A 20328-nucleotide genomic window follows, 5' to 3' on the forward strand; every position below is an offset into this window, starting at 1 on the left:
GGTGTCGTCTGCGAACTTACTGAGGGTGCACTCGATCCCCTCGTCCAGATCATTGATAAATACATTAAAGAGAACTGGCCCCAACACTGAGTCCTGGGGAACACCACTTGTGACCGCCCGCCAGCTGGATTTAACTCCATTCACCACAACTCTTTGGGCCCAGCCATCCAGCCAGTTTTTTACCCACTGAAGTGTATGCCCGTCCAAGCCATGAGCAGCCAGTTTCTCCAGGAGAATGCTGTGGGAGACTGTGTCAAAGGCTTTACTAACATCCAGGTATACAACATCCACAGCCTTTCCCACAACATCCAGTAAGTGGGTCATCTTGTCATAGAAGGAGATCAGGTTAGTCAAGCAGAACCTGCCTTTCATAAACCCATGTTGACTGGGCCTGATCACCCAGTCAAAGCTTTTATAGCTTTGTAACAGGGCACTTTTCATCTCCCTTCTATACTTGGACTATTTGAGGTTTGCACACTCGAGCTGTGGCCCAAAAAGACATCCCATTAGTGGCAACTTGAAGAACATTAAAGATTAATCATTAATGCTGCTTTGTCATGTAAGCAATTTTGAGAAGGGAATACTTAACAGTGCCTGTCGCTAGTCAGCAGTTACCAGCACTGAGAGCCATCTCCCCTAATAGGAAAGACAGAAGACTGGGACTACTTCCTTGGGAAGAACAGCGGTGAGGTGCTCCTAACAATGAATGATCCAAAGGAGACCAGGGAACCCCAGCTCCTCTGGTTCCTACCACAACAAAAGTCCTACAGTGCTTTAGGTTTTACATTACAGTACACAACTATGTACTGCTGCATCTTCTCCAGTTCCATTGGCAGTAAGTTCTGATTCGGCACTGTAATTTAGTTTTATTTATTTATTTATAAATGGATTTACTCGGGATGCAGTAACTCCCAGAATCCCTGTAACTCCAGGCACTTTAGAGATATACCATAAGAGAAAATCCCTGTACCAGAAAGTTGATAGTCTAATTATTCAAACATCAAAGCTGTTCCTGAACTTGTCATACACCATGACAGTCAACCTAAAGAATCTGCCTGAGTTTTTTGAAGTCACCTAAGGGTTTGCTCCAATAGCTCATTAATAGGGCAAAAGACACCCATTAATTTTAATGGAAAATCAAGTATTTGGATATGCAGATCATTCAAAGACAGGTTTTCATGATTTTTTAACGCTCAAATTAATCATATTATTTAGAGGAACTTCCCTCCAGTTTATTTTGTATTTCCTACCACTGCTTTTGCCTCTAGAGTGATCAAATTGAGTCCATCTAGGTTTTCAGTATAAGCAGAAATAGACAGAACACTTTGAGATGAATCAGCATCATAACATATATCAATTTATATGCTTGAAAGTATCCATCTGCTCTGAAAAAGTAGGCGAATATAAAGGAGCTACAACTGAGTCATTATTTTTTAAAATTGCACCATGCTAATTAAACTGTGACCTTCTTCTAATTATCATGTCCACTTCCAGACTGCTATACTTCTAAAAATGTGCAGAGTTTTCTAATGAGCATAGCATAAGAAGTGAAAATGTATTTCCCCAGGCAGGATATCAAACTGTTTCTGAAAATCAACGGGTTTTAGTAATTTTAAAAATAAGGCAGTCAAACAACACCTTTAAACAGAACTTCCCGAATTCACTTCCAGACATCCTGGACTTGAGTTTGGCAGGTATATTTATGTATGGATGGGCAATTGTCAAAGCATGTTAAACTACCCATGGTAACTCGTTCACTTTCAAAAGGATGTCAGTGTCACACGTTCATGGGAAAAAGAAGGACAAATACCTTTGGTATATTACGAACAGAATTTTTAGATACGCAGTAGAAAGTTACTTTATCATACACAAAATGCATAGGTCTACTGTGTACAGTGTGAAAATAAAAGTGAAAGAAAGCAGTTATCACTGTGACTCTGATAATAATCACGATCCCTTGGGCAGAAAATGCAGGTGCACAAAGCCAGCCAAGGAGGGTTTCTGGTGGTGGCTGATCACCAGCACTGACTTTTCTATGGCACTATTGTATTTTCAAACTAAAGAAACGAACAAACAAACCAAAGAGTAAGCCATGCTATACAGGGTAAGCTGTCACTTTGTGTTGCCTCACTGCTCTCCCGCAGAAGCCCAGCCCTTCCCTTGGGTCTGTGCTGGCTGCACAGAAGCAGCATTTTGCATCGTCCCCCTTCTCTGCAGGGACGGTTCAAGTGCTGAGAAACAGGCACAAGCTCTGCCCTCTCTTCCTCCTCGTCCCCACTTGTTTGATATGTACCTTTGTAGATGCTTGCAGGGAGTTTTCTCTTTTTTGCTGTTTAACCAGGCATTATGAGGCTGTGCTAATGTTACTGATGGATAACTAAGGTCAAGTCTTGGTCAGAAAACAGGCAACCTCAGCTTTGCAGTGTTTGCAGTAACCAGCTCCTGGCCTGATCAGAGAGACAAGACTCTCATTTCTTTTGCCCATATCTACCGCATAACCAGAGCCAGGCTGAGAAAGGCTTGTGGGAATTTCCAAACTCAAACTGTTGCACTAGGAGAAGTTCTGGACTTTACATACCTCTTCAGTGGCAGCCTTTTTAGCAAGATGTGTTGAAATCAAGGGCCTTAATCTGCAAAGAAGGAAAGAAGAAACAGTGAACATCAGAAAAGTTACACCATGCACAAGAGTTTGACACAGAGCATTCACTCTCCAAACAGTGAAAGCACTTTGCTAGTGTTATGTTGTGCAATTACTTTTTTAAAGATATAAGATAAAGAGCGGAGAGCCACAGACTCCACAATAATTAATACACACATTCCCTTGTAAGCATCTGCCCCTGTTCAGGATAATAAGAAAAGATGCCTGTCAACAAGCAAAGAGTAGCAAAACCTCATCTCAATCTGCAGCCCCAGCTTAGCCCGAAGATCTTCGAAATAGGTGGTTTTGTCACATATTACAAAAGTCAAAAGACTCAACTGATTTTTTGGAAGAATGCAGACATGGCAAAAATGAGCTACACTGAATTACCCAGCACCACTCTGCAACTGCTTCCCTGTATTTGGTGATATACTGAAGATACCAGTAAGATTATACATGCAGGATATCATAATCATCACAGGCAAAATTCTAACCTCCAGCTACAGAAATCATCATCAAAAACAAGGGGATCCTGTATACCTTGAACGAAAAATGACAGAAATTGAACATAAATGTTTTTAAAAACTCTGCATCAGACACGAGAAAGACCTGTGTATCTGGGGAGAAAAGATGGATCAGTATTACTCTGCAGCTAAGTGTTAAATATTGTTCTTTCTGAAAAACATTTCATAGCCTGTTGTCTCCTTACTGCCATGAAGGCTGTTCTCAATCCATCATTTTGCGTTGCTTTCTGGTCTCTCCTCATCTAGATGTATATAGTTACGAAGAAGATGACTTGCTTTCTACTGAAACGCTGCTCAGACAGCTCCTTGAGTATGTCTTTTAACTAAGTCTAGGCAAACAACTTAATGAATACCAATTTATGTCTCCAGAGAAACAGTCTTTTACGAGAAGCAGTAACTTTCTTCTCATTTTTCTGTTAGTCATTCCTCCCTGTTAACACACAGATACTGGTTGTTTTCCTACTTATTTATTTATTTCAAATAATCAGCAGGAGGAAACAAAACCCCAGAGAATGAGCAGGGGAGACTCAGATCATTATCTCTGATGGAGAAGACAATATTAAAATACAAGATATTGGCTGAGCTCCAAAAAGATTCAGAAACTGGTCCTCTCTGAAACGCTTTCAAGACCTGAAAGGCATTTCAGCAACCAAAGTAGTCCTAGGTGCCTCCTTATAGTAGATCTAAACAAAAAGAAGCCATGGGAATGCTTCAAGACCTGTACCACTGAAGGATCCAGAACACATTATTCTGCTACAGCTAATTCCTGTCATGTTTCATAAGTATCAAAAATTTCAAGAAAGAGATACTCTTGACCCACATAAACTATCTATTACTTACAAATCCTGGTGGACTTCTAGGCTTAGAGAGAATGTATCTGAAGGCATGGATGCACTCCTCCCTATGTGCCTGGCCTTTTTCCTTTATCTAATCCAAATTGTAGAGTTTTCACAGAATCACAGAGTCACAGAATGGTTTGGGTTGGAAGGAACATTTAAAGGTCACCTAGTCCAACCCCTTGCAGTGAGCTGGGACATCTTCAACTAGATCAGGTTGCTCAGAGCCCCGTCCAACCTGACCTTGAATGTTTCCAGGGAGGGGGCATCTACCACCTCTCTGGGAAACCTCTGCCAGTGTTTCACCACCCTTATCATAAAAAATTTCTTCTTTATTTCCTAAAATTTGAGACTACCTGCCTACTGTCAATCACTGTTTTCCAAAAGTCACCCTGTTTAGATGCTTACAAACACATGAATACAGCAATGTCAAAAGGTTACGTAGCTGAGGGATGCTAATTACCAAACAGGTTGTATTTCATTGACGTGACTGAAAAGAAAAACAAGAAGGGCAAGAAACGAGGGACCTTTATTTTAAACCAGTAGTAGTGATTATTGCAATTAACATTGTACCAAAGACAGCACCTATTTCCTCCTGCTACCAAAAGACATCAGACCTCCCTGGAGCACCCTGAAATCTTTCCTCCCCCCAATTAAAATCAAGCTGTTGAGTAAGACTCACAAGGTAATCAGAAACTGCTGACATTTCTTTTAGAGCAAATTATACATGTGCTCACACAGTGAAGAAAACAATCACAGCTATAGGAAGCAAAGAGTAAACATTCCAGTTTCATTTTAATTAAAATGGTCCCCTAATGAAAATAAAGAGATTCACGCTTATGAAAAGCCTATTTGCAAACTTTAGTGCTAAATCCAAGAGCCCTTCTATACCATTTTTCAGCAGCGAATGATTCTCACACCCAAACTGAAATTAAAGCTGTATTTCTGTTCCATGGTAAGTGCTCAAAAAGCGTCCATCTTCACGTCATTACTAGGAATATACTGCTGCCATTCAATTTGGGCAATACAGTTTCTCTCTCAGCATAATATCTAACGCATCCAAAAGCAGCGGGTCGGATTCTGCTCCTGCTCTGGCTGTTGGGCACCTGCTGCAGTGCGGATCTGAAGGGATCACTCGCCGCGTGGGCTGCACAGCCCAGCTCGCTGCGCCTCGGTACTATGTGCTACCTACAAATGCTAGAGATGAAAACTGAAAAAAGGTAAAGCCATCGCAAAGAGAAACAAAAACTTATGTCCGCCTGAAATAATGTCTTTGATTAAAATTATATAAAAGTTCTAAAAGTTATAAATATATAAAAAGAGAATTTAATTTCTCTCCCTTGGCTCTCCTTATGCCTATGGAGAACCCTACTACTACCGTACAAAACCATTTAGGAAGGTTTTATAGTGGGGTTTTGTTTTGTTTCTTAAATGCCCTGACCTCCTTAAACCAGAGCAGCTGCTGCCACACCAGCCATATGGAGCAATAAATTACCGGCTGCCATGGCTACAGATACGGGCTCCTTCTGCTGTCTGGCTGCACCACTGAGGGCAGAAAAAAGTGTCTTCATGGAAGAGCAGGACTGCTTTTGAGGCTGGGACAGGTTTGAGTACTAATGATCAAAAAAGCAGCTTAAAAAAACAAATAACTAAAGTATCTCATCCAATTTTTCATGTGCATTACTCAACCTCATCTGTAAAAGGCTATCAAGAAGCACACGTGCACATGCACACTATATGTCCTGTCCATCAAAGTCCAGTTTGCCTTCCGGGTTGCCAAGTTCCATAAATAATAATAATATCCTGCATTAAGATAGGATCCCATATATGCTAAAGCACCAACAGCCTCTACTGAAAACGGAATGTTGCAACCGGTCTTCCCAAGCGCTGCAGTAGTTGTTCACTATTTATGATGATTTCTAGTTTGCGTGACTTTTGTTACAAACTCTGCAAATTAATATGGTACCTTGTGGGAGGCAGTAACAAAACAACCAACTTTCTGAATAGCAATGGGATCTGTAAAAGGGGAAAAAAAAGATTTCACACAGCCCCAAGTGTTATATCCACATTTCAAACTACTTCAAAAATTATGCAGATCTACAAACGCTCATGTCAGCCAACACACGTAACACTGGAGGCAGATAATCTTGACATGTTTGTGACAAAAACTAATGGCACAGTACACGGCATCAGAGGCTGCTCCCTGCCGAATCTGCTCTGCTCTCAGTTGAGATGTACGCGATAACATCTAGGTTTGTCCTCCAGCTTAACAATTTAAAAGAAGATTCAATATAATAGCTCTTGACAGGGCTGGAGATCACACAGACTGAACTTTCAAAGTGAGCAAATTCTCTGAAAAACAAGCTGGCTGTGACAAACAACTGTTTTTATTTTGCTTATTATTTAATAACAAAAGATTACATGGCACTACATAAAATAGAAAGAACACTGCGAGGCAATAAAACCACCTCACTTGCATCAGGCTGTTCGCCCACCAAAAGGGTTTACGATACCACAACAATCTCCTCAGTGCAATCCTGCAAGTAATTTGGAAACTCACCCAAAGCTCTGTTTCTTACTGAATTTTAATTTAATCCATCCAAGTAGGGAACATCTTATTGCTTCTTACCGCCCATACTAATTTTATACGCGGGATGATCCCAGAATACACGATGGAAAGCAGAGATACAACAGAGCCCACAGCCACAAGCCTGCAATGTAATTATGCAGGTCATCTAAGACAAATGCCCATAAAACCTATATACCCATACCACAGGCCTTTCATACCTATGCCACTTCAGTGACAGAAAAAGGTATTGAGAAACAGTTTGGTGAGAGACCGGTCAGGTTCTCCACGCTGGCTGAGATCCTCCTCTCACCTGAGGCCAGAGGGTTGCGCCTCAGGAGGTCAGTTTACCAGACATCTGCGTGAGAAGGAAATTAATATAAATGTTTACCCCAGTTAAAAGTGCCCTTTAATTAGGTACGGTCAACGTTACCCTCACCGGAAAGCTGGGAATTACCTTTCTGCAAGGATTTAATGCTCTTGTTTGAAACACAACAGCATCAGGAGATACCGACCCACCGTTCTACCATGAGGTCAGGACAAAGGGGTGACCCTCCTGGACTCGGACCACTGCTCTTTTCCAGAGGGCGAAACAGAGACTGCAATCATGACTGTGACCCTGGAGCACTTTGGGGTTTGCACATCCAGCTGCGGATCCCACCGTCTTCTACATCTGCCTCTGGCTGAGAGCCGGGTGCTCACAAGAGCCATTCCCTCCCTTAGAGAGGAAACAGAGGCACGTGGCCAAGGCCACGGCTGGCTGTCACACCAATGAACAGCTGCCTGATGCATTGAGGACGGGGCTGAGGTGTAAGCTTGCACTGTGGCACACCAGAAGGAGTCCAGATACAACCACAGATAACATCACGCTCTTCAAAAAGACAAAGCACCTCTGATGCTCACACCTTGAAACCACGCGTGCCTGAATGGGAGGCAGGCAGCTATTTTTAGCTTCCAGAAGGCCAGGGTGACCAGCCCTTGACCCAGCCCAGCTCACCATCAGTTTCCCTGAATCACTCTGCCCAGTGATAGGGCTGCAGACACCCCAACCAACAACCAAAAGCTGCTAAGTGAAGGGCACGTCCACATTGCAATGAGCTCAGCTCACACATACTGAGGTCCCTTGGAGCTGGCTAACCCCAGTGCTGCCAGCCACAGAAATGTGACTGACGGAGCTGCAGGTAGGGTCTGAACCCTGCTAGATACTACCAGATACCTGGGCAGCAAGACAAGGATGCATTGAGCAGTGCCTGAGCCAGCTACTTCTAACTCTGCTCCAACACGCCTGTGTGAACTCCACCAACTACACCAACACAGCCAACATTTTCCTCCCGTTTCCAAGCAAGCAACACCACAGAAAGAGCCATTTCAAGCATAAAAAAAAAAGCAAAGCTGAAGTGACAACAAAAACTAGAGTGAAATGAGAAATTGTTCCCACTTCTGATTCCCACTCAGTCCTCTTTCATGCTGGATCAGAGGAGCTTCGCTTTCATCAGCGCAGCATCAGACAACACAGCGCTGAGAACATCTTCAGCGCTAATGAGATTGGCCTCTTCTAGCAAATGCCCAGGCTTAAGTATCTAGGGACCAAAGCTCACAGGAGTAAACTGCAAAAAATAAGCACCTCTAGCATTCACTAAAGGATATATTTATCAGCGAGGAACTAAGCATCTGCATCAGTCACCAATACGCTTTTGCAAAGCAGGAACTTTGCTAACGTATAGTGAACTAATCACCTATTTCAGGCTTTGCAGAGAAGGACAGAGGCCACAATATCTGTCTTCAATAACCCATCTCAGAGCAGGCAATATTTTTCTGCATAGCTGCAGCACTCACTCCTCAATTAGATGCTGTAAAATAGCAATTTGCTGTTTTTTCCACTGACTAAACCAAAAGATTTTCAACAGTAAAAATGGAAAGAATGAAATCGAAGGCCACCTTGTTTGGACCAAACGAAATTACGCTACTGCAGCAGATCCAAAACAATCTCTGCACATATCTGCTTCTAAAGGAAATTGCTGCAGACCATGGGAAATTACAATTGCTCCAGGACAAGAAAGGCTGACTGATCTAATATTTCTGGTCAACACACCTTCTTCCTGGGTTTGTCAATGCAGACACCAATGAGCTCATCTCTCCACAGGTCAGGAAAATATTAGTTGAAAATATGCTATTCCTTTCACCATGGTAATTTTTCCAGATGAAATGACGTCAGCAAGGCAGATTTGCACCTTGCTGGGAAAAGCTACTTAAAATAAGGAAGCTATGAAGCATTTTAATGAAGGTAAATGAGTAATCATGATGGTCTCAGTCAAGCAAGTCTAATGGCAGTGTCACTTTTAAAACATGGGCGTGAGACAACTCATGTGGTGACAATCCAAATACGTCTAACTACCTTGTAGCAAGGCCTTTCAAATGGTAACAGTGCAGAATGCATCTGCTATGGCAGAAAGCAGCGTTATTAGCAGATAAGGCAAATATAAATAATTTTTAAATCCTGCTTGGAACAACAGTAATAGAAATTAAATTTAAAAAGTTAAATGAACACATTATCATCTGAACAGAAATATTATGCTATTGAAAAGTTCTCAGCAGTAGCACTGCTGTCTCTGTTTCTGGTGTAAAAATATTTTTCTAGACTCAAGCAAGGAGGATTACAGATATTTGCTTTTGGACAGGTGTTTTGATCAATCTCAACCTCATAAAAACAGCTAATGAGGCAAAAGATGAAAAGAGAAACATCTTAGTAACCTGCAGTCTCTGAGAACAATCCACTGAGATTGTTATACCCAAAGGTGATGCCAGATTTATTGTTAGATCTCCCCCGCTGACATTACAAGGACAAAAATCATGCTAGGCAAAATACTAACTCACCTCTTCCACCACCTCTGATAGCATATACCACTGTGCAAATTAAATTTCTCTCATCCGATTACGCAGCCAAAACTAATATTTCAAAACTCAGGTAACTACAGATTCATACAAGTAATCCATCAAGGAATAAAGATGGATGACACTTTTTTTTTCTCTTTGTCTCTGGTCTATTATACATTAAAGAGCAATTTCACTGCCAGCCATCTGGAAATCAATGTATTCCAAGCTTTATTTTATGATTACCAACATTCCCCTTCATAACTCATTTCTAATTATAAGCAATAAATCATTCCTTCTTGCTTGTAATTTATAACAGCCAATTAAGGCAAACCTCTTATTTAAATAGCAAATCTAGCTTTAAAACATCACATATTTTGAGGTATGCACAGAACATCTAATCAAGCAGCCGAATGGTAGAACGATGATTTAATGTGGCTTTTGCAGCCACCAAAGAGACACACGTGGAAGAACCCGCCCTCCTCTGTGCCCCAGGAACACCAGGACTTTTCAAAACCAAAAGCACAGGTCTCATCTGTCTGATCTAATGGAGAAGAGATTGACAGGTAGCGATACGTGAGCCAGGACACATCTCAGGGAAGTCTGGTGTCAAGGCTTCCCTTTACCATACCAGGAAATGAATAAAGAGGCTGTAACAGGAGAGGCAGCTGTAGGCTGGTCTAGTAAGAAGTTCTGGACATTTTCTAATTTCATTTTAGGAATTAACAGTGAAAGAACACAGCTCTAAATTTAATACTTAAACAAACAACTCAAGCAGCTTTTCCCATGCACGGATTTGCATTCGAGAAATGGACTGGCCTCCTCCTCCGGAGCTGAAGGACACCACCACGCACCACCAAAGCGCTCGCCCTCTCGGCTACTCTCTGTTGTAGGAGGTTTTGCAGGTGTTAGCATGTAGCGTGGCACTTGGCACGAGCACGGCACTCTCTCGCATCACTCCTCCCCATCCTTCACGGCCAGGAGAGGATCAGGCAGAACAAAGCAGTGAAACAGTCTCCAAAGAAAAGGTGTCCCCAAATAAATCCAGATTATTCCTTCGGGGAGAAGTCTTTAATGGTGGTTTCCCATGGCAACTCTTACCAACAGAAGAATAGCAAAGAAATGTAGCAGAGAATGTGAGACAGGACAGAACAGGGTGGGTCCAAAAGCACTGGCAAGGACACAGAGAAGTTTTTACTTATATTTGTTCTTCAGTGTAGGTCTGAGTAACAGGCATGTGAGTGCAAACACAAGAGAGAGGCTTCTTATAAATAGCTCTGCTGGGATTTGTCCGTTAGGAAAAAAACTCACTCTTGTCAGAAAAGTATTTGATATAATTTTGGATACAGAATTTATTACATGAGAAACTGATCTCAGGAACGTGGAAGTGGTTCCCACTGAGATTTTATTCGGTCATCACACAGCTCAAGTCTGTTCCAGCTTCACATTGTGTCATCTGGTAAACGTTTACAGTAGGAATCAAGGGAACTGGATTTGGAAAAAATCCATCACAACTGACCTAAATCTGATCTGACCTGAATAATCAAACTAATACCAAATTCAAAAATGGCTAGACAGAAGCAAGGAGAGGGAATTCATCAGCTGCAGGAGTTATCTCATGAGTTTCCTTTCCTTAGCCATACATGAGGGTTACGCACCCCACTCTGCTTCTCTTCCCAAAGAGTGGTGGTGATGCAGACTACATGAGCATACCCTTGTACAAAGGCGTCAAAAGCCAAGTGTATGAGTACCACGGGCTACCCTGTATTCCCTTTTCTTTTCAGAGACCGTTCACTCCTGAGAGAGCAGCACTTGGAAGTGAGGAATGGAAGACAGCAAGTAAATAAGAAAATCCAACGAGAACACCATGGAAGGACAGCGGCAACCACATCAGTACCATATGGTCTTGCCTTTGCCATACAGTTGTCCAGAGTCATCCCAGACACCGACCACCCGGGTGCGGGTAATGCTGTGTTAGACCAACAGCCACGCCAGCCCACCTTGTAACCGTGTGTCATATTCAGGATCCCATCTCGTCACTGAGGCTTGCCTGTATTCCTGCTTTGGGCTCTAACGGGGTTAAGATGCCAGCTTCGCTTTATTCCTAAGAGACCGAGCTGAAGACATGCAGGTGCAGCACCGTCTATGCAAACACATAGCAAGTCTCCACAGATGGATCATTATTCATGTAGACCTTGTACTGATGTGTTCAACAAAAAGTTTCACCACTTTCAAGACTCCTTACCTTCTTTTTATGAGAGATCTAAGTATTATTTATTAATCTTCTCCAAACGCAAAGCTCAAAGACATCTTAACATCTGTTTTACTCTCAGCAGGGAGAGTGAAACACTCAGAAGAAAACTGAAAAATCGCTAGCTTGGTGTTGGTGAAACTTGGGCAATATTTCTGGGAAAAAATTTGGATGAGGACGCAACAAAAAAAGCCGTACAAAATTGTAAAGGGAGGGAGAAACTGACACCAAAGCCTATAAATTTCATTTTGAAAATAAGGCGTCATTCCTATTATGCCTGTGGATGTATATCTTCCCCACAAAAAGTTTTAAAAGCTTTATATAAACTATACTTCTAAGCAAGCTTGTAATTAGCTAGGCGCAGGCTTGGCTCTAATTATAAGTTGTAGAGACACACATTATGGAAATACTTAGCTAATAACCATAGTGATGCTCTGTTGATGGCTGAAGTCAGGCTGCCATGTGATTGCCACATAACCACCCGAGTACCTTCTGTCTTGTGTAAACTGGGCTCCCTAATGAAGCCTGTAGGACAGGTCTGTCAGGTCTTCCTCCCAGCTCTGCCATACAGGGTACACCAGGCTTCACTGCCACCGACACTGTGATGCCCTGCGTGCCTGCATCTGCCTTCCCTGCATCTGCCTTCCCTGCTCCTTACCAGTACGCGATGGGATACCTGTTCTCACCTCACCAGGAGATGCTGTACCAAAGGGACTAGGGAACCTGACAGAAAGAGTCAAAATTGAACCATTTCAGCAACTGGCAAGAGCAGACTGCATGCAGTGCACAAATTGGTCAGATGTCAGCATACGCTGTGAACACGTATACATTCATCTGTTCAGCCTTTTTCAAAGTCATAATGAAGTTGATCCCACATCCCATCACAAAAAGCCAAGAGGACGCTCTGCAGGAAGAATATCCCTCCAAGTGAAAGCTCCTGCAAATCTGCAAGTTCATACAGGTCTCTCACAACTTTGGATCCAACCTCTGCTGACATAAGAAAGGTCCAGAAAGTAAACTGTACCCTTTTAGTCCAACCTTGGAAGTTGCTTGCATGGCAATCTCCACTTGGGTATAAGCATGCATGGATAACAAAGCGCAAAACCAGTACAAATCACTGTGAAAATGGCTATTTACCATTGAATAAAACACAAGTTTAAAAGATGCACTGCTATACACTATGGGTGCTTGCTCACGCATACTGTTACGTACTAGTGAATCAGTGAACTGGGTTTCAGAAGCCCTTCATGTTATAAAAAGCCTATCTCCTTAGCAATGCATTTGGTACAGATAAATAGATGCGTGTAAAAATGCAGCCACATTTTCTTATGGAAAGAAAATTCCAAATGGAACTCTTAGGAGGGAAAACAAAATTAATTGCTGTTTTAAAATCTGTGTACAATATGTGTGTGCAACTCCTTTCAACAAAAGAGGACACTACTGCTGATGTGGGGAGAAGACATCACCATCTTCTCTGACGTCTTGTCTAAGCTCCACATTGCACGTCTGTAATTAAGTTAGGTTAGGTATTGGAGGGGATCCTACACGTAAAGCAGACTTATTTAATAGTGGTTTGCTTTAATACAGATTAATACCAGTGTTAACAGATACAAATTAACCAATGGAAACCTCATTCAACCTGCAGGGGAGATGCCTCTCGCAGCCTCTTGCGCTGGTTTAACTGGATCAATTAGAAAGCCTCTCCAGGTGAAGCCCATGCTGCCCGCAGCTGGCTGCACGGGGCTGGTGAACAGTGCAGCTCTGCTTGGGCCACCAGTCCCTAATTTGGCTCTGTCAAAACAAGCCAGGTCAGCCTAAGGAGACCTTTGCTAACTATTACCTTTGAAATTGCTGGAGTTTTCGAAATCGGTTAAAGGGCACTTGCAAAAGCAGGTCAGCCGGCAGATCTGAGAGACGGTAAAAAGAGGCTGAGTTCAGCTGGGAAGACGCTTCCCTGACCTTGGCTTACAGCCCACCCAGATGGCCTCCTCTCCACCAAGCCCTCACCTGGACGTGTGGAAGGGTGACCTCAATCTTAAACACTCAGATAGCCGAAACTTCTGTAACTGGGAATTAGTCACTCCTCGTCAAAGCAAAACACAGCAAAACCCACGTGACAAGATCTGTTTAAAAATCCTTACTGCATCTCATTTTTTTACCCATCCCTTCCAAGAAATTGCGGCCCCTGGTGCTTAGTTCTTTGGCCATCAAAAATCCAGCTTCTGAGAAAGGTCAGTGTAAAAGCCAGGCAAGCGATTCCTATTGCTGAACTTTGCAGTGGCTACAGAAGATGCATTAAAAAGAAAATTACTGCAGCTATAAGGCTCCATCTAAAAATTGCTCATGCACATCCTCAATTTTGTGTACACAGAAATGCTGAAAAGCTCTAAGGGTTGCGGTTGCCTTTCAGCACCATGCTGCTCCCTTGGATATGTACAGTTCGGGATGAAATCAGGCCATCTGAAGAGTCACATATATGCTGTGCAAGCTACATTCCTATCACAGTTATTAAGATATGGACTGTGAACAGTAAAAGGAGTTCAACTGACCATGAAACGCGCAAATACTACAATAAATAGATACTTATAGACTGTCTCATTTATATAAAATTCCTCCTTCCCATCCTATCATTCATCTTTTGTCACCATATTCTCTCAAGTTTTTCAGACAATTTTTGACACACAACAGATTTTAGTACAACTCTAGTGAGAATGAGTAAAACATGAAACAAACACTGTCCATCTCAAGTAAATCCCTACTTCTTTCTTTGTACCTAGGAGAGCTTGCACTCGAACCCCATCGTGAAATAACAATTGTATTGAACAGAAGACAGTAAATTCCCACTGTAGTTTAAATCCTTCTAAATACTAACCTATGTTTGAAGATCAGTAAAAAATGTACTTTCAGGTTAATCTTCTGCCTTTTTTTTATTTTGCGTTAAAAATTCACAGAAAAGAAACCAATATCCCTACAAGACCTGAGCTACTTAAGTGCTATGGAGTATTGTGAGACGTGGTATGTACGGACCCTTTCTAGGCTTTGTGCTGCATGTATCCCTCTCCAAAGGGAAGGGGCTCCCCGCTGTACACAAAGAGAAGGCTGTTTGGGCTGAAGTCACAACTTCAAAGACCAGTAGCAGAAAATTTGCCAACTCGCTTGGCCATTCAAGCAAACGTCAACTGAAACAAAAGCACACCGAGGAAAGTTGTTACCGAATGCCACGCTGGGAAAATAACGCAAATTTGTATCGATGATCAGCTTAGCTTTAAGTAAGTCTAACGAGCAACTTTGCTTTTGTTCATTACCATGCTCATTTTCGCTCTCTAACTTCGAAAAGGCATTTCTGAAGCATCAGTTAGGAAAAAACCTCTAATTTAAAAGAACAGTGACACCCTCCCCCTTTTTTTTTAAGAAACATTAGTCCTGAATGCATTAAGATACATTCTGTACTTGGTCAAAATATGCAGCAAATGGCTAAGTAGTGCTTGGCCCCAGCGAGACAACAGTCTGCACAGACTCACTTGTAATACATTTCTGCCTTTCAGCTGTTTCATCTCCATACACTGTATTTCCTTTATCAGCACTACAGCATCATTCCAGTTTGCCTTAAGTTTTTGTGTGTCTACAAAGTATCGTGGGAACATCGATACTTGGCAACCTAACAGTTGAGTTTTTAGCATGACACCACAGATCTCCGTGTTAGTTTGCTCAGTTGGTTAGTAAAATGTTACAGCAAATAAATAGATGCATAAAGTTTTTTTTTAATGCGATGTAAGTGCCATATTGTAAAGTAAACACTTTTCACTGTGCATATTTTTATGGAAAAAGCTTTTCCAAGTAAACAGTTTTAAAGGAACTGAATCACATTTAAACACATGCACGATCGACTTACATTTGGAAATTGGTTTGGTAGCAATTTATGACCCTTTGACGTGAGCTTTCACAGTTGTTCTTAGAGCAAGAATGTATTAGCTCAGAAGTGTAACGTTTTGCCTGGCCTCAATGGGGAAATTATGGCTGAAGCTCCTCTAAGGTTATTGTTACCTCTAGGCTTCCGAGTATCAGTATCTTATTTGAAAATCTTAAAAGATGAACAAGAAAGCAGCATGAACCTCTGGTTTCTTCATAAACAAAATACACACTTCTACCATGAACCTGCTTTACACAAAGGTGCTAAAAACAATTACCAATAATGGCAAAAGTTGATCCACCCAATATCAAACATATTTATTGCCTCCACATCTTCCCACTGAATTATGATGTCCATGCAAGTAGTCCAAATATTCAAATTTCTCACCCATCTCACAGGACAAAAGTGAAAAAATACACTTCAGAAACAGCATACGAGTGATGTGGTATTTTTACCAAATGGCAGCACCACACAGAGAGCCCTGGAGCAGATTTCTCTCATCTCTCGACAAAAGAAATACGGGGAAGTCATTGAGCGAGTGCTGTCCCAGTGGTCGCAGCCTGGGCTCCTGGCCCATCAGTCCTCCTGGCAGCACAACACGCGTGTTTGGCAGAATCCCGTTGGAACAGCCCTCCCTCATCTGCCATACACTGATCCCTGCCATACCTCCATGGCCCCCATTAACAGCTGACAGCGTTTAACGCACATTAGCTCAGACACAAAGTCATGCCTACGGGGTGTTACAGCTCCCAGGAAGCTCAGGAGCTTGGGATCACCAAGCCCTCTCCTGTAGACATCACCTAAACAATTTCTCCAAGATGATGCAGGAGATGCCAGGCTGATGCTGACGCCTGACCCACCAAACCCGGCTCCATCTTCCTCTCACTTTCTGATATTCAAAAGAGGACTCTGTCAGACTTTCCCCAGCTTTAGCAACTGCAGGATGGACACAACCAGAGCAGATTGCTCCCAAACGCTGGTGGTATTCACCTTGGCCAGTAAGCAAGTCCAGGTGTGTACTCTCTTGCACGACCAGCAATTTTTGCAGACCAACTTTTGCTTTCCTTTCATGTACACATTTCAACATCACAGTTTGGGTAAGATGATGAACAAGCCACTCACATTTTTAAAAGGATAACAAAATCATAAGTTGAGTAGATGTCTTTAGGAGCAAGAGTTAAAAAGTTAGACTCTACATGTCAAACTGCAACACAAAGTTGGCTTCAATTCTGACATAAATAGCGTGCAAGCCTCTCATTTATTAAAAACAGATGAAGCAAGTCCCAATTCTTTTTGAACAGCAGAACTACTGAAGAGACCTGGTGGAGTTTAGCACAGCGGGAGTTTTAGTTGTCTATCACCACACGTTTAAACACTTGAGGACTCTGCAATAAATGCTGAATTGAATTCACCATCAAAAGACAAAATCCATGTTCTATCTGCCAAAACCTTTAGCAGCCTAAACAGAAAATGTCACAATTGATTTTCAGCAACGGTATAGAAATAAAAAACAACATTTTGAAGTCTTTAGGGGATAGATAGATAGACAGATAAACAGTATGACAGACAGATGGATTTATTGCTATAAGTAATTTTTTACTCTTCCTAAGCAAAAATCAGACTTCAAATGGATTGATACAGCTAAACAGATTAAGGAAAAAACCCAATGAGTAATTTTATTTTTAAATTCTCTGGTCTGTCAGAACCATCGGCCTAGAGGTATAAAGTGAACACATCTTTTTTCTAAAGCACTACTGTTTTATTTGCATTAAGGTTAAAGAGCTTCCTCTCTCCTTGACTGGTGTCAGACATAATAAAACAAAAACATTTGAAAGGACAAAAAAAAACCAGTCTGAGCTATTAAAAGTGCTGTTTTGGAGGCTCTTTTACTCCCTCTCCATTTCTCTGACAAAGCCATAAATTGCCTTTGGGCTCACTTTGCCCCCACAGAACCGCTGTTAGGGGTAGGTCTGCAGAGCCCCCCAGGATCCTGAGCCCCCTCGCACCTCATCTGGCTCCAGCTCCCGCTGCCCAGGAGATGCATTTTTATGGGAGGAGGCAGGGCTGGTGTATTCACAGATTCCCTCTTCTCTCTAAATTTAGCAGGATTTTTAATACTCCTCATTTAAACAGTGCAGTGAAATACAGAGAGAAAGAAACGCAAGCCGACGTCCGTAAACTCTCAAGGTTGACTGCAAGCATTTACCAAACGCACGATATTAGCAAGCAGCGGCGGCTGCTGAGCTGATAAGCTGTCTACTGCGCTTACAGACAGGCTCCCACATTTAAAAGGACTGAGAAATAAGCAACTTTATAATACTGCTGTAAGGGAATTAATACTAATATTAGAAAAAGGAGTTTGAATAATCCTACTTATATATAATAAGTCCTGCTAAGCAGCAAGCTGGACCACTTTCAAAATTACCAAGTAGCCTGTTTCCATACAACCTTTTTGTCACGAGCAACTGACCTGCATCCAGGATCACAGTAAATCAGATTTTAGTTTCCCCTTCTGCTTGTTGCACAATAAAAAAAAAAAATCTGTCAAAGTAACTGTTCCTACTTAAAATGGTAAAACGTCTGTGAGAACAGCAACCAGGGCAGGGAAATAATTTGCTGAAGATTTGTTTCTTTACGACTAAACCCGCTTTAACAGGGTCAACAGAAGCAAAAGTGGAGAGAGGTCAAGACAACTTCCCTTTGCACCGGGGCGGCTGCTGCCGTTCCCAGGCATTTCCCCTCAATCACAGGCAGGAGCTTTCGGCTGCCCCCCACCCCAAGGAGCCCGTGACAGCTAAACTCCCACAGGAGAAACAAACCAGCCCTGGTGATTTACAAACTTCTTTGAAGATGTTTTCAAACACTATTGCACTTCTACTTGTGTTATTAGTTGAAAAAAAAGTCTGAGGGTGCTGACTCCCACGCAGGGAGATGAAACTGGGCCATCACTGCATTCTCCTCTCTCGCCCATTACTGACGGGGTTTGACATGGTTTAAGTTCACCTCCAGCTACAGACGACCCACAGGAGTGTATAAATGCTTAACCATCACCATTTATCTCTTTCTTCAAGTCTACAAGTGCCTTAAGGAACAAATTCAGACTTAAATCTAATCAGATACAGCTCAAAAAAGAGACAAGGATCTTCTTATGTCACTTCAGTATTTGGCCCTCAACCTGTATTTTGACTATGCTGTCTTCAAACACGGCACCCAACCTTACCGCCACCCAGACTTTCCTTCTGCCGTCCCACTGAAATTAGCCTTTTCCTCAGTTTCAGCCTAGTTCTGCCATGCCATATGCTGCTGTTTCCCTCATCTACGCTCTAAATGCTCACTCGCTCACGTATGCGTAGGCTCCTATCATCACACTACAGAGAGCGCTTCAGCATTTTCTCCAGATCATCACCATTTTGTTTCTTGCTGAAATCACCCTAATGACTCCAATTCTCTCATCCGCAGAAGGGAATGGTTCTCCAAGACAGGCCTAATGTCTCCCTAAGCTGTCACGTGCTGCTTCTCCAACGTGTAGCCCAAATTGGTCCTTTTGTAGAGCCTCACATCTAATTTGCAGTCCACTATCTCTCTATCTCTTTCAGCCTTATGGCTTTTACAGCTTCTGCTCCTGTGTATGTCTGCATCTCAGATCATATTTCTTTGGATGCATTAGCCTGGATTTTTTCCAAGATGCTCTTTTTTATTTCCTGCTCTCTGTTATATTTCTTTTCTTAGTGGCACTGCTTTGCACGGCCTTTTGCAGTCATCTTTGCTGTATGACTCACTTTATTGTCTCCTGCAGATTTCATTAGCACAGTTCTCCATCTCATTACGAAGTAGGACTGGATTTCACACATTGTTCGAGCTTTCCACAAAATATCTTCTTGCAAGTTAGCACCGTCCTCACTGTTTGCTTGGCCAGACACAGTACTCCTCAAAAGGAAAGATCTTGGGGTAAGAGAATCTGCCTAAATAGTCCAAGTTTCCTGAAGTGCTACGAGGAAAATGCTAATGGCGTTAGAGAAGCAGGGTATGTTAACACCATTAGCTCCTGGAAGATTTTGGGTTTTTCCCATGACCTGTTTTGTTAGGTATTTGAAGGTAACTCCTGCCAGGAACAGATGGTGTTCAAGCAGACAACTGGCAAGGGATCTAGAAGAGTGCACTGAGATGGTGTTGCACATAAGTCTGGCCAGTTATCCAGAAAACAGTATGAATACAACAGGAGCTGCCAAAAGGCATTGTTTCTGAAAGAAAACATAGTAAGTAGGACAAATAAACCTGTAGGTGAGGAAATTTAAGAAAGTTTAATAGAAGGATGGTACCTTGTCTATTAGCAGCTCCATTTTTGAAGCGTTTGCATCAAATAGTCTATGGATGGTTGGAAGCGAGTAACGCTTTGACACGTGCCCGTATAAAAGAATATGATAATGATCTTTCACAGATGTGATGGCACAATTAAAATAGGGGACAAGAGAAGCACTTTTGAGAAACACTTAAAAACAAATCTTACTCCTCCACAAACTGCCTTCATGTGGCTGAATAAATTTCTTCCAAATTTTTACTCCAATATTATCCTACTTAAGATCAAAAAAAAGGATAACATAGGAGACCTTCAAATGAATTACACTATACATTATGTATGTACTTCAGATGATCCCTCCTAACTGTCTAAAAACATTTCATTTTCAGAAATTGCATACTCCTCCAGCATAAACATTACTAATGATGAAAAATA

The 20328-nt window shown here is 42.1% G+C and overlaps 1 protein-coding gene across 1 annotated transcript in view; it reads right to left on the reverse strand.

The window, feature by feature from the left end:
- BRF1 (BRF1 RNA polymerase III transcription initiation factor subunit) overlaps nucleotides 1–20328 on the reverse strand; it is a 181435-nt gene that overhangs the window by 7938 nt on the left and 153169 nt on the right. The window contains exon 16 of the mRNA XM_068400188.1: nucleotides 2579–2630. Coding sequence (XP_068256289.1) covers nucleotides 2579–2630 — 52 coding nt within the window. The remainder of the gene's footprint in view (nucleotides 1–2578; nucleotides 2631–20328) is intronic.

This window comes from Nyctibius grandis, chromosome 4, assembly GCF_013368605.1.
Source record: "Nyctibius grandis isolate bNycGra1 chromosome 4, bNycGra1.pri, whole genome shotgun sequence".
NCBI lineage: Eukaryota > Metazoa > Chordata > Aves > Nyctibiiformes > Nyctibiidae > Nyctibius > Nyctibius grandis.